The following is a 14,819-nucleotide window of genomic DNA, read 5'->3' on the forward strand; positions in this document are numbered from 1 at the left end:
CGGCCTATAATGAAATGTTGACTGGATGGCCTCGTATGTCTTCCTCAGGGGCCTACCCATGGGTGGGCATTTCTGTCGTTGAGGCTTGTTTTTTTCTCGGGCCGTGTAACCCTCGTGGGCGGCTCGTCGTGGCGCCTCGGCTGTTTTGCCTTACTAGGTGTCCACGTGGTCTTCTGTCCATACCTTTTTAAGGTTCTAGGCATTGGTTTCCTTTGCCTCTCAGGATGCTTCCTTTTTGGCGACGGATTCTCCTCTCAGCACAGGAGCGTCCCCACCCTTGGTTGAACTGCTTTGGGACATCCCCAAGGTCAACCCTGTGGACCCCCTATGGACCCTGAAGTAGAAAACAAGAGATATGGTAAGAACTTACCTTTGTTATCTCTGTTTCTACGAAGTCCATAGGGTCCACAGGGCGCCCGCCCTGACGCACCTGGCTTCATATGGGCTGTGTTACTGGTCACCGGCTTCCCGTCTCCTTTTCTGTGAGTATGGTTCTAGAGTGTTCCAGTTTTCTCTCTCTTTTTCTCTCCTCCTCCGGCCTTTGGCTACTTACAATCTGAGGTGCCTCTGGCTGGGGGGCGGGGTTATAGGGAGAGTGGACCCAAGTGCATCCTGGGAGCTAAAAGCTTTAACTGCGTGGTGCCCGGATTTGGTTCCCAACCTATACCCCAAGGTCAACCCTGTGGACCCTATGGACTTCGTAGAAACAGAGATAACAAAGGTAAGTTCTTACCATATCTCTTGTTATTAGGCACCTGTAATTCCCCTGCTCCCTACAACCAATAGTACAAAGATAAGGCATACATAGGTGTTGGTGAGAGAAATATGGACACCGCCATTATAAACGCGGGCAGACGGTGGTTCTGACGATTCCCAGCCGTTAGCTCAGTGGACGGCACCGCGTAGCATTGTCTCCATTCTAGGTCTGTGATTGCAGCACTGAGTGACATCCTGTAATGTCACAAAGCCTTCGCCCACCAGAGGGCAGCACACACCAGCTGGGCTTACGCTACCGGGCTACAATGTGACTAATGCTCTGTCTAACGTCTCATTATATCTCATACATATATATATATATGTTTCCCATGATACAGAGAGAGATGCTCCTCCCTGAGGAGTTATTCCCTGTGCTGTGCATGATGCAGACGTTACAGCGGGGATTTACATCATCCGTCTCATTAATTGGAGCATCACGCTCTTCTATAGCCGGTTATACGGAGGGTAATAATGCTCTATAGCCGGTTATACGGAGGAGGGTAATAATGCTCTATAGCCGGTTATACGGAGGAGGGTAATAATGCTCTATAGCCGGTTATACGGAGGAGGGTAATAACGCTCTATAGCCGGTTATACGGAGGAGGGTAATAACGCTCTATAGCCGGTTATACGGAGGAGGGTAATAATGCTCTATAGCCGGTTATACGGAGGAGGGTAATAATGCTCTATAGCCGGTTATACGGAGGAGGGTAATAACGCTCTATAGCCGGTTATACGGAGGAGGGTAATAACGCTCTATAGCCGGTTATACGGAGGAGGGTAATAACGCTCTATAGCCGGTTATACGGAGGAGGGTAATAACGCTCTATAGCCGGTTATACGGAGGAGGGTAATAACGCTCTATAGCCGGTTATACGGAGGAGGGTAATAACGCTCTATAGCCGGTTATACGGAGGAGGGTAATAACGCTCTATAGCCGGTTATACGGAGGAGGGTAATAACGCTCTATAGCCGGTTATACGGAGGAGGGTAATAACGCTCTATAGCCGGTTATACGGAGGAGGGTAATAACGCTCTATAGCCGGTTATACGGAGGAGGGTAATAATGCTCTATAGCCGGTTATACGGAGGAGGGTAATAATGCTCTATAGCCGGTTATACGGAGGAGGGTAATAATGCTCTATAGCCGGTTATACGGAGGACCTATAGCTGTTATTCTCCTCTGTAGCCGGTTCTGCGGAGGCTGAGGCTCCTCTGTAGCCGGTTCTGCGGAGGCTGAGGCTCATACAGATAACATTGCTCTGTGTTGCAGGAAGCTGGGTGACGGTCTGTTCTTACAGTGCTGTAAGGAGGTGTCGGAGTTGTATCCCCGGATCCAGTTTGACACAATGATCATTGATAACTGCTGCATGCAGGTGAGGTCCTGTCCACCATCGGCATGTGGGAGCGCCCCTTACAAGAGAGGGTTCGGCATGTGGGAGCGCCCCTTACCAGAGAGGGTTCGGCATGTGGGAGCGCCCCTTACCAGAGAGGGTATGGCATGTGGGAGCGCCCCTTACCAGAGAGGGTATGGCATGTGGGAGCGCCCCTTACCAGAGAGGGTATGGCATGTGGGAGCGCCCCTTACCAGAGAGGGTATGGCATGTGGGAGCGCCCCTTACCAGAGAGGGTATGGCATGTGGGAGCGCCCCTTACCAGAGAGGGTATGGCATGTGGGAGCGCCCCTTACCAGAGAGGGTATGGCATGTGGGAGCGCCCCTTACCAGAGAGGGTATGGCATGTGGGAGCGCCCCTTACCAGAGAGGGTATGGCATGTGGGAGCGCCCCTTACCAGAGAGGGTATGGCATGTGGGAGCGCCCCTTACCAGAGAGGGTATGGCATGTGGGAGCGCCCCTTACCAGAGAGGATTCGGCATGTGGGAGCGCCCCTTACCAGAGAGGATTCGGCATGTGGGAGCTCCCCATATATATCTGTAGATGATGGTCCATTCATACACACTGAATGACCATCATCTATCCAGGGAACGGGACTGGTACGCCCCCATCCTCCCTGCGGCTGCCGCTGTGTGTGTACGGGCGGTCTGCAGACACATCTATCCGTCCACTGTGCAGCGCAGCCAATGCCATATGTATGGGGGACAGGCAGCAGATATACTGCCCAATCAATTGATCGGCCAGTGTGTGCCCAGCATAACTCTACAGGTTGGGGGGGGGGGGGATCCATCTTCCTCGTACCCCCTTCTGTTGAATAAAGACGTTTGTCTCCTGTTCCTCCAGCTGGTACAGAACCCCTACCAGTTCGATGTGTTGGTGATGCCAAATTTGTATGGTAATATCATTGATAACCTGGCGGCAGGGCTGGTCGGTGGAGCTGGCGTGGTGCCCGGGGAAAGCTACAGTGCGGAATACGCCGTGTTTGAGACGGTGAGTAGCGGTAAGCTGTGTGACACGTACAGCAACATGCGCGGGTCATGTAATAATAAACGCTGGTTCTGTCAGGGGCCCGTCATTGTGCCGGTGTGGTATACAAGATACAGTTACTAGATAGACACCAGATGTTAGACAGGCAATGGGTCAACAGGGTCAGATGGTCGACATGTGGTTTTTTGTTTTGTTTTTTTTGTTCGTTTTCTAATCCTAATCTTCTCCCTAATCCTCTGGTATGTGCCTAACCTTCCCTCCTGGTGCCTAACCATAACCTTCTAACCTTCCCTCCTGGTGCCTAACCATAACCTTCCCTCCTGGTGCCTAACCATAACCTTCTAATCTTCCCTCCTGGTGCCTAACCATAACCTTCTAACCTTCCCTCCTGGTGCCTAACCATAACCTTCCCTCCTGGTGCCTAACCATAACCTTCTAACCTTCCCTCCTGGTGCCTAACCATAACCTTCCCTCCTGGTGCCTAACCATAACCTTCTAATCTTCCCTCCTGGTGCCTAACCATAACCTTCTAACCTTCCCTCCTGGTGCCTAACCATAACCTTCCCTCCTGGTGCCTAACCATAACCTTCTAACCTTCCCTCCTGGTGCCTAACCATAACCTTCTAACCTTCCCTCCTGGTGCCTGACCCTAAGCGTCCCTCCTGGTGTCTAACCCTAACCCTCTGGTAAATGCCTAACCTTAACTTAAATGTGTGTTAGGTTCAGGCACTAGGGGGGGAGGGTTACGGTAGGGAGAGGGGGAGGGTTAGCACTAAGAAGTGTCTGTATGGTAACCCTATCGGGATTCTGATCACTGGGGTCCCCATTACCTCCATCCCATACCCAACCTGTAACCTATAATGCTGAGGGTGTAGTAACTAGCTCTGCGCTATCACGCCATAGAGGGGCCCCACTAAAAGGTGTTGGGAAAAGTAATATGGCGATTTCCTGCTGCTTCCCCCTCCCCCAGCCTTCGCCCTCTCCCAGCCGCCCCCCCCCCCTCCCAGCCTTCCCCCCCTCTCCCAGCCTTCCCCCCCCTCTCCCAGCCTTCCCCCCCCCCCTCACCCAGCCTTCCCCCCCCCACCCAGCCTTCCCCCCCCCTCACCCAGCCTTCTCCCCCCCCCCTCTCCCAGCCTTCTCCCCCCCCCCCCTCTCCCAGCCTTCTCCCCCCCCCCCTCTCCCAGCCTTCTCCCCCCCCCCCTCTCCCAGCCTTCTCCCCCCCCCCTCTCCCAGCCTTCTCCCCCCCCTCTCCCAGCCTTCCCCCCCCCCTCTCCCAACCTTTCCCCCCCCCCTCTCCCAACCTTTCCCCCCCCCTCTCCCAGCCTCCTCCCCCCCTCTCCCCCAGCCTTTCCCCCCCCCTCTTCCAGCCATTCCCCCCCTCTCCCAGCCTTCCCCTCCCCCAGCTCCCAAATACCATTCAGAAGATTTCTGGTGGAAAAGTCCCCATAATGATTCCCTTAAGGTGCATACAAACTAGATGATATGCTCCCTGAGCGATATCGTCTAGTGTGTCCCCGGCAGGGTGTGCTCAGTGTCGTTCATGACATTGAGCACAGCCGCTGAACGATATCATTAGCGATATCGTTCAGCGCCGGGCTCTCTCACCCATTCCCTGACATGCAGCAACCTGTCGAGGTCGTCAGGTTGGCCTGCATGTCAGCCCGATGAACGATGATGACGAACGACCCGCGGGAACGCGCGTCGTCGTAATCGTTCATCTATTTTGTGTTAAAAATGGACGATAAAGTGGACGACTGAACGATAACGATATTGTTATCGTTCAGTCGTCCACTTTAATCGCGCAGTGTGTACGCACCATTAGTCTGCCGCTGCTGACACCCTGGTATTGTGCCCCCTGTTTCTGATTGTTCCCCTGGTCCACTGACTGCAGATCACACAGCGCTATGTATTACCATTCTCCAATAATATATAGAATACCATTCATGTGAGAGATTATAAAATTATGTGATCCTAGATAATACCCCCCCCCAGGGGCCCTGCACACGCAGGGGTACTTCCTCTCTGCCAGGCGTCTCGCCATGCATATATTACCCCCCCCAGGGGTCCTGCCTTTCTGCCAGGCGTCTCGCCATGCCTTTATTACCTCCCCCATCCCCCAAACGGGTCCTGCCATCCATGTATTCCCACACCCAGGGGAACTTCCGTACCTGGGTCCGTCTTTTCTCCTGGGCCTCTCCCCATCCCTATATCCCTCCCTCCCCCCCCCCCAGGTTATCAGTCACTGCATGTGGACCTGACATACCCATGTGCCCCCCACATCTGTCCTGCCGCTCGCTTACCACAAGTGTCCATCACCCATAAGTCTCTCCCATCATCCATTTGGCCATTATGCTGCTGTGTATGATTGTGTGTTATCTCCCCGCAGGGCGCCCGTCATCCCTTTGCCCAGGCTGTAGGCAGGAACATCGCTAACCCAACCGCCATGTTGTTGACCGCCACAAACATGCTACGTCACCTGAAGTGAGTAATAATGTTTGGCCTACGCTCCTTGTGTCACATGACCATGCCATGTCAGATAGTGCGGATGTTATGTGACAGCCAGGCTGGTGAGTGAGAGTGCGGATGTTATGTGACAGCCAGGCTGGTGAGTGAGAGTGCGGATGTTATGTGACAGCCAGGCTGGTGAGTGAGAGTGCGGATGTTATGTGACAGCCAGGCTGGTGAGTGAGGGCGGATGTCATGTGACAGCCAGGCTGGTGAGTGAGGGCGGATGTCATGTGACAGCCAGGCTGGTGAGTGAGAGTGCGGATGTCATGTGACGGCCAGGCTGGTGAGTGAGAGTGCGGATGTCATGTGACAGCCAGGCTGGTGAGTGAGGGTGCGGATGTTATGTGACGGCCAGGCTGGTGAGTGAGAGTGCGGATGTTATGTGACAGCCAGGCTGGTGAGTGAGAGTGCGGATGTTATGTGACAGCCAGGCTGGTGAGTGAGGGCGGATGTCATGTGACAGCCAGGCTGGTGAGTGAGAGTGCGGATGTCATGTGACAGCCAGGCTGGTGAGTGAGGGTGCGGATGTTATGTGACGGCCAGGCTGGTGAGTGAGAGTGCGGATGTCATGTGACGGCCAGGCTGGTGAGTGAGAGTGCGGATGTCATGTGACAGCCAGGCTGGTGAGTGAGAGTGCGGATGTTATGTGACAGCCAGGCTGGTGAGTGAGAGTGCGGATGTTATGTGACAGCCAGGCTGGTGAGTGAGAGTGCGGATGTCATGTGACAGCCAGGCTGGTGAGTGAGGGCGGATGTCATGTGACAGCCAGGCTGGTGAGTGAGAGTGCGGATGTCATGTGACAGCCAGGCTGGTGAGTGAGAGTGCGGATGTTATGTGACAGCCAGGCTGGTGAGTGAGAGTGCGGATGTCATGTGACAGCCAGGCTGGTGAGTGAGAGTGCGGATGTCATGTGACAGCCAGGCTGGTGAGTGAGGGCGGATGTCATGTGACAGCCAGGCTGGTGAGTGAGGGCGGATGTCATGTGACAGCCAGGCTGCTGAGTGAGGGCGGATGTCATGTGACAGCCAGGCTGCTGAGTGAGGGCGGATGTCATGTGACAGCCAGGCTGCTGAGTGAGAGTGCGGATGTCATGTGACAGCCAGGCTGGTGAGTGAGAGTGCGGATGTCATGTGACAGCCATTCTATAGGCGGTATAGGAAGGGCGATGTGTAAGTAATAATGGCTGCCGCGATGTAGGAGGGGCGATATGATAGGTTTCGGTGGACGTATTGTTATACTCTTATATATTCACTTTCAGCCTCGAGTATCACTCTAATCTGATCTCTGACGCTGTGAAGAAGGTGATTAAACAGGGAAAGGTGAGAGACTGTTCTGCACGACTAACATGAGATGATAATTGATATTAAACTTCAGCAATTGAGATTAAATACAAACTCAGTCCTGACCCCTCTCTGCCTGATCACTGACCGCGTCCTGACCCCTCTCTGCCTGATCACTGACCGCGTCCTGACCCCTCTCTGCCTGATCACTGACCGCGTCCTGACCCCTCTCTGCCTGATCACTGACCGCGTCCTGACCCCTCTCTGCCTGATCACTGACCGCGTCCTGACCCCTCTCTGCCTGATCACTGACCGCGTCCTGACCCCTCTCTGCCTGATCACTGACCGCGTCCTGACCCCTCTCTGCCTGATCACTGACCGCGTCCTGACCCCCCCTCTGCCTGATCACTGACCGCGTCCTGACCCCCCTCTGCCTGATCACTGACCGCGTCCTGACCCCCCTCTGCCTGATCACTGACCGCGTCCTGACCCCCCTCTGCCTGATCACTGACCGCGTCCTGACCCCCCTCTGCCTGATCACTGACCGCGTCCTGACCCCCCCTCTGCCTGATCACTGACCGCGTCCTGACCGACCCCTCTCTGCCTGATCACTGACCGCGTCCTGACCGACCCCTCTCTGCCTGATCACTGACCGCGTCCTGACCGACCCCTCTCTGCCTGATCACTGACCGCGTCCTGACCGACCCCTCTCTGCCTGATCACTGACCGCGTCCTGACCGACCCCTCTCTGCCTGATCACTGACCGCGTCCTGACCGACCCCTCTCTGCCTGATCACTGACCGCGTCCTGACCGACCCCTCTCTGCCTGATCACTGACCGCGTCCTGACCGACCCCTCTCTGCCTGATCACTGACCGCGTCCTGACCGACCCCTCTCTGCCTGATCACTGACCGCGTCCTGACCGACCCCTCTCTGCCTGATCACTGACCGCGTCCTGGCCGACCCCTCTCTGCCTGATCACTGACCGCGTCCTGGCCGACCCCTCTCTGCCTGATCACTGACCGCGTCCTGGCCGACCCCTCTCTGCCTGATCACTGACCGCGTCCTGGCCGACCCCTCTCTGCCTGATCACTGACCGCGTCCTGGCCGACCCCTCTCTGCCTGATCACTGACCGCGTCCTGACCGACCCCTCTCTGCCTGATCACTGACCGCGTCCTGACCGACCCCTCTCTGCCTGATCACTGACCGCTTCCCGACCGACCCCTCTGCCTGATCACTGACCGCTTCCTAGCCCGTCTCCTGGGATAGTAGCAGCGAGTACACTGTATGGTGTGAGATGGGCAGGGCTCGCTGTGGTCACATTGTTTGGATAATATTAATGATATGATATTAGGAGAAGCAGTGACATAAGCATGGTATGTTCCCTGCTGTGAGGATAGGACAGGCAGTATGATGAGATCAGACCTAGAACGAGGGGACACGTAATAGCCGGCTGGTTATGGACAGAAGTAAGTTTTCTGCCATTTAAAGCAGCAATTTTTTTTTTGCCTTTACACAAATTCCCACTTTAAATTTAGCTGCTTAGTTACAGAAATATCGCTGCCCCCGATGTTGCAGGCCATTACATGTGGGCCATTGTTGGAGTGGGGGAGAGACTATGGAGGCCTCTATAGATTCCCGGTCATGGGGAGAAGATAGGGGGAGAGGGACTGTATTGTAGCTCGGACGTGGGGGAGAGACGTGTAAGGGGTCTCATTGTGAGTCTCCTGGAAGGAGCATATTGCCGCACTTTACCGTCCCCTCTTTTCAGTTTTTTGTTTTTCTTCCTTTTATTTTTTTCTCCTTTTTGTTCTGCATGTGCCGCCAATTCATCCTGTAGGTGCGGACGCGGGACATGGGAGGCTATTCCACCACCACCGACTTCATCAAGGCTGTGATTGACAGTTTGCATGCTCGTTACTCCTAATAGAGCCATCCATCGTGCCTGCTTCTCTTCCATGCTGCTCCGCCTTGTACATCTGCCTGAGAGAGCCTTTTCCTGACCTATATCGTTGTATCACGTGCCCATAACCAGATCCATAGGTTCCCCCGTATGATGGGTCTAGGGACGGACTAAGAGAGCCTTTTCCAAACTTACATTGTTGTATCATGTGCCCATAACCAGATTCATGGGTTCCCCCGTATGATGGGTATAGGGACTGACTGAGAGAGCCTTTTCCTGACCTACATCGTTGTATCACGTGCCCATAACCAGATCCATAGGTTCCCAGTTAGATGGGTATAGGGATGGACTGAGCGCCTTTTTCCAGACCTACAGCGCCATGTCACGTGCCCATAACCGGAACCATAGGTTACCCTGTATGATGGGTGTAGGGACGGACTAAAGCTGCATACACACGGTACGATCTGTACCACCAACCACTTGAAAGATATCTTTCAGAGAAGTCATCCTGCCACATCTCTGAACAGGTAAAATTGTGCAAGTTGGCCTGTATGTACGACGATCATAGATATAGTTATCGTTCACGCAGGAATGCGCATCGTTGGTCGTTCACTGCATAAAAATGAATGATATATCGTTGAACGTTATCGTTCATAGATATCGTACCGTGTGTATGCACCTTTAGAGAGCCTTTTCCAGACCTAGTATCACGTGCCCATAAACGCATCCATAGGTTCTCCCCCGTATGATGGGTATAGGGACGGACTGAGAGAACCTTTTCTGACCTACATTGTTGTATCACATGCCCATAACCAGATTCCTAGGTTCCCCCGTATGATGGGTATAGGGACGGACTGAGAAAGCCTTTTTACAGCCCTACATCGTTGTAACACGTGCCCATAACCAGATCCATAAGTTCCCCCGTATGATGGGTATAGGGACGGACTGAGAGAGCCTTTTCCTGACCTACATCGTTGTAACACGTGCCCATAACCAGATCCATAAGTTCCCCCGTATGATGGGTATAGGGACGGACTGAGAGAGCCTTTTCCTGACCTACATCGTTGTATCACATGCCCATAACCAGATTCCTAGGTTCCCCTGTATGATGGGTATAGGGATGGACTCTGAGGGTAGACTGTGTTCTGTCTGTTTGCCACAAAATGTCTATCCAGATATAATGTACATAATATATATGGGATGTCTGCTGTTTTGGGGCGATGTGTATAATATAATTACAGCTCTCGGGTGAGGACTGTGGGTGTTGTACCGGTGATGTCCAGATCAAAGTTATTAAACTGAAGAGAGTTTGAACATAAGACTTTTTCTTTAAGCTTCACGTCTGCCTGAAAAGATAATGATACAGATTAGTTCCCTTTTCCTTATCCTGTAATTATTATATATCTCCCCGACTTCACAGAGTATACTCCGCTATCATGGCTGACACTCGTCCTGCATCGGCGTAGCTTCAGCCTGATCTCTGCCCCAGAGTTGTCAGCGTAACCTATCATCTTATAATCTATATCATTTGTTTCCCCTCTATTATCAGTCTGTACCACATGCCCTTTAAATGCCACCAGACCCACACACTCCCATTGCGTCCAAATACACCACCATCAGACCAAGTAGCGCACACACACTGACCAGTATGCTGAGCAGCACCACCGAGGAGTTGTGCCTAATGAGAAGGGTATAATACAGCGGTTCCCAAACGCGGTCCTCAAGGCTCCCCAACAGCTCAGGTTCTTGAGATCTCCTTGGTTGAGCATCGGTGGTTAAATCAAACTGACTGAGGTACTAAATAAGTCACCTGTGGTCAACCAAGGATCTCTCTAAAACCTAAACTGTTGGGGAACCTTGAGGAACGTGTTTGAGAACCTCTTCTGTAATAGGTACATAACATTGGCCGGCCACAGACAGTATCTCAGATGGAAACACGTTTATACGGAATGTAATCTCGCCGTTAGTTAACGACTTTCTGTTCTCCGGAGATCTTCGACCTTTATTTAGTATTTTGGGACCGGCCTTTGATTTGCACAAACATTACAGTAGGTTTTTGCGGATGAAAGCTGGCCTTCCAGCCGTCAGTCAGACGTGAATGAATGTCCCTGAGACCCAGCTTCCCTCCTGGATTAGCAGGTGACCCTAAAATCCAGGTCCTGGAAGTGGCTCTGACCCGGTAACTCTCCTCTGATGGTTTCTCTCAGCACTGCGCATTTCTACATGAGAACACCAGCAGACGTCCCACACACCTGTTATAGCTGGAGGCATATGACATACCGATGCTACAGGACAGGAGCTACGACGCCGTTACACGCCATGTCAGATATCCCGCCTGCCAATGTTTCCCTGCGTCTCATAGTAACTACCCCTCACACATAGAAGTCCCTGTATAGTGTTGTGTCGCTGCAATCTGAATGCATGCCAGAGACCTCTCATTGCATTTGTCACATTCCCTGTCCAGGACCAGTTAGTGGTGCAGTAACGAGCTCCACAGTAGCCAAAGGCAGCTGATTGGGCACTTAATGAGATTTACTATTCCTGCACCAGAAAGCACAAATGAACATCAAGGGTTAATCCAGTGGTTCCCAAACAGCGCAGTCACCGTGCTGCAATCACCTGTACTGTACTCCTAGCACCACAGTCACCTCTACTGTACTCCTAGCACCGCAATCACCGTGCTGCAATCACCTGTACTGTACTCCTAGCCCCGCAATCACCGTGCTGCAATCACCTGTACTGTACTCCTAGCACCGCAGTCACCGTGCTGCAATCACCTGTACTGTACTCCTAGCACCGCAGTCACCGTGCTGCAATCACCTCTTCTGTGCTCCTAGCACCGCAGTCACCCTGCTGCAATCACCTGTACTGTACTCCTAGCACTGCAGTCACCGTGCTGCAGTCACCTCTACTGTACTCCTAGCACCGCAGTCACCGTGCTGCAATCACCTCTTCTGTGCTCCTAGCACCGCAGTCACCCTGCTGCAATCACCTGTACTGTACTCCTAGCACCGCAGTCACCGTGCTGCAATCACCTGTACTGTACTCCTAGCACCACAGTCACCTCTACTGTACTCCTAGCACCGCAATCACCGTGCTGCAATCACCTGTACTGTACTCCTAGCCCCGCAATCACCGTGCTGCAATCACCTGTACTGTACTCCTAGCACCGCAGTCACCGTGCTGCAATCACCTGTACTGTACTCCTAGCACCGCAGTCACCGTGCTGCAATCACCTCTTCTGTGCTCCTAGCACCGCAGTCACCCTGCTGCAATCACCTGTACTGTACTCCTAGCACCGCAGTCACCGTGCTGCAATCACCTGTACTGTACTCCTAGCACCGCAGTCACCCTGCTGCCATCAACTCTACTGTACTCCTAGCACCACAGTCACCTCTACTGTACTCCTAGCACCGCAGTCACCATGCTGCAGTCACCTCTACTGTACTCCTAGCACTGCAGTCACCTCTACTGTACTCCTAGCACCGCAGTCACCTCTACTGTACTCCTAGCACCGCAGTCACCGTGCTGCAATCACCTGTACTGTACTCCTAGCACCGCAGTCACCGTGCTGCAATCACCTGTACTGTACTCCTAGCGCCGCAGTCACCGTGCTGCCATCACCTCTTCTGTACTCCTAGCACCGCAGTCACCGTGCTACCATCACCTCTTCTGTACTCCTAGCACTGCAGTCACTGTGCTGCAATCACCTGTACTGTACTCCTAGCACCGCAGTCACCTCTACTGTACTCCTAGCACCGCAGTCACCGTGCTGCAATCACCTCTACTGTACTCCTAGCACCGCAGTCACCGTGCTGCAATCACCTCTTCTGTACTCCTAGCACCGCAGTCACCGTGCTGCCATAACCTCTACTGTACTCCTAGCACCGCAATCACCGTGCTGCAATCACCTGTACTGTACTCCTAGCACCGCAGTCACTGTGCTGCAATCACCTGTACTGTACTCCTAGCACCGCAGTCACCTCTACTGTACTCCTAGCACCGCAGTCACCGTGCTGCAATCACCTGTACTGTGCTCCTAGCACCGCAGTCACCGTGCTGTAATCACCTCTACTGTACTCCTAGCACCACAGTCACCTCTACTGTACTCCTAGCACCACAGTCACCTCTACTGTACTCCTAGCACCGCAATCACCGTGCTGCAATCACCTGTACTGTACTCCTAGCCCCGCAATCACCGTGCTGCAATCACCTGTACTGTACTCCTAGCACCGCAGTCACCGTGCTGCAATCACCTCTTCTGTGCTCCTAGCACCGCAGTCACCCTGCTGCAATCACCTCTTCTGTGCTCCTAGCACCGCAGTCACCCTGCTGCAATCACCTGTACTGTACTCCTAGCACTGCAGTCACCGTGCTGCAGTCACCTGTACTGTACTCCTAGCACCGCAGTCACCGTACTGCAATCACCTGTACTGTACTCCTAGCACCGCAGTCACCGTACTGCAATCACCTGTACTGTACTCCTAGCACCGCAGTCACCGTGCTGCAATCACCTGTACTGTACTCCTAGCGCCGCAGTCACCGTGCTGCAATCACCTGTACTGTGCTCCTAGCACCGCAGTCACCGTACTGCAATCACCTGTACTGTACTCCTAGCGCCGCAGTCACCGTGCTGCAATCACCTGTACTGTACTCCTAGCGCCGCAGTCACCGTGCTGCAATCACCTCTACTGTACTCCTAGCACCGCAGTCACCTCTACTGTACTCCTAGCACCGCAGTCACCTCTACTGTACTGCTAGCACCGCAATCACCGTGCTGCAATCACCTGTACTGTGCTCCTAGCACCGCAGTCACCGTCCTGCAATCACCTGTACTGTACTCCTAGCACCGCAGTCACCGTGCTGCAATCACCTGTACTGTACTCCTAGCAACGCAGTCACCGTACTGCAATCACCTGTACTGTACTCCTAGCGCCGCAGTCACCGTGCTGCAATCACCTGTACTGTACTCCTAGCGCCGCAGTCACCGTGCTGCAATCACCTCTACTGTACTCCTAGCACCGCAGTCACCATGCTGCAATCACCTCTACTGTACACCTACCACCGCAGTCACCTGTACTGTACTCCTAGCACCGCAGTCACCGTGCTGCAATCACCTGTACTGTAGTCCTAGCGCCGCAGTCACCGTGCTGCAATCACCTCTACTGTACTCCTAGCACCGCAGTCACCATGCTGCAATCACCTCTACTGTACTCCTACCACCGCAGTCACCTGTACTGTACTCCTAGCACCGCAGTCACCCTGCTGCAATCACCTCTACTGTACTCCTAGCACCACAGTCACCTGTACTCATAGCACCGCAGTCACCGTGCTGCAATCACCTGTACTGTACTCCTAGCACCGCAGTCACCTCTACTGTACTCCTAGCACCGCAGTCACCGCTACTGTACTCCTAGCACCACAGTCACCTCTACTGTACTCCTAGCACCGCAGTCACCGTGCTGCAATCACCTCTACTGTACTCCTAGCACCGCAGTCACCTCTACTGTACTCCTAGCACCGCAGTCACCGCTACTGTACTCCTAGCACCGCAGTCACCTCTACTGTACTCCTAGCACTGCAGTCACCTCTACTGTACTTCTAGCACCGCAATCACCTCTACTGTACTCCTAGCGCCGCAGTCACCGTGCTGCAATCACCTGTACTGTGCTCCTAGCACCGCAGTCACCGTACTGCAATCACCTGTACTGTACTCCTAGCACCGCAGTCACCCTGCTGCAATCACCTGTACTGTACTCCTAGCACCGCAGTCACCGTGCTGCAGTCACCTGTACTGTACTCCTAGCACCGCAGTCACCGTGCTGCAATCACCTGTACTGTACTCCTAGCACCGCAGTCACCCTGCTGCAATCACCTCTACTGTACTCCTAGCACCACAGTCACTTGTACTCCTAGCACCGCAGTTACCGTGCTGCAGTCACCTCTACTGTACTCCTAGCACCGCAGTCACCTCTACTGTACTCCTAGC

General features: G+C 53.6%; 1 protein-coding gene across 2 annotated transcripts in view; it reads left to right on the plus strand.

Moving 5' to 3' along the window:
• The window catches only part of IDH3B (isocitrate dehydrogenase (NAD(+)) 3 non-catalytic subunit beta), a 34,397-nt gene that overhangs the window by 11,886 nt on the left and 7,692 nt on the right, over nucleotides 1–14,819 (plus strand). Inside the window, exons 8-12 of one of the 2 annotated variants that reach the window (XM_088450061.1) lie at nucleotides 2,030–2,132; nucleotides 2,995–3,141; nucleotides 5,525–5,619; nucleotides 6,905–6,965; nucleotides 8,768–10,149. In XM_088450061.1, the coding sequence (XP_088306187.1) occupies nucleotides 2,030–2,132; nucleotides 2,995–3,141; nucleotides 5,525–5,619; nucleotides 6,905–6,965; nucleotides 8,768–8,854 (493 nt within the window). In that variant the 3' untranslated portion in view covers nucleotides 8,855–10,149. Of the gene's footprint in view, nucleotides 1–2,029; nucleotides 2,133–2,994; nucleotides 3,142–5,524; nucleotides 5,620–6,904; nucleotides 6,966–8,767; nucleotides 10,150–14,819 lie in introns of those variants that run through there. The other variant, XM_088450062.1, reaches the window with a different exon arrangement.

Source organism: Taudactylus pleione, unplaced genomic scaffold, assembly GCF_031769625.1.
Source record: "Taudactylus pleione unplaced genomic scaffold, aTauple2 ptg000505l, whole genome shotgun sequence".
In the NCBI taxonomy this organism is placed as follows: Eukaryota; Metazoa; Chordata; class Amphibia; order Anura; family Myobatrachidae; genus Taudactylus; species Taudactylus pleione.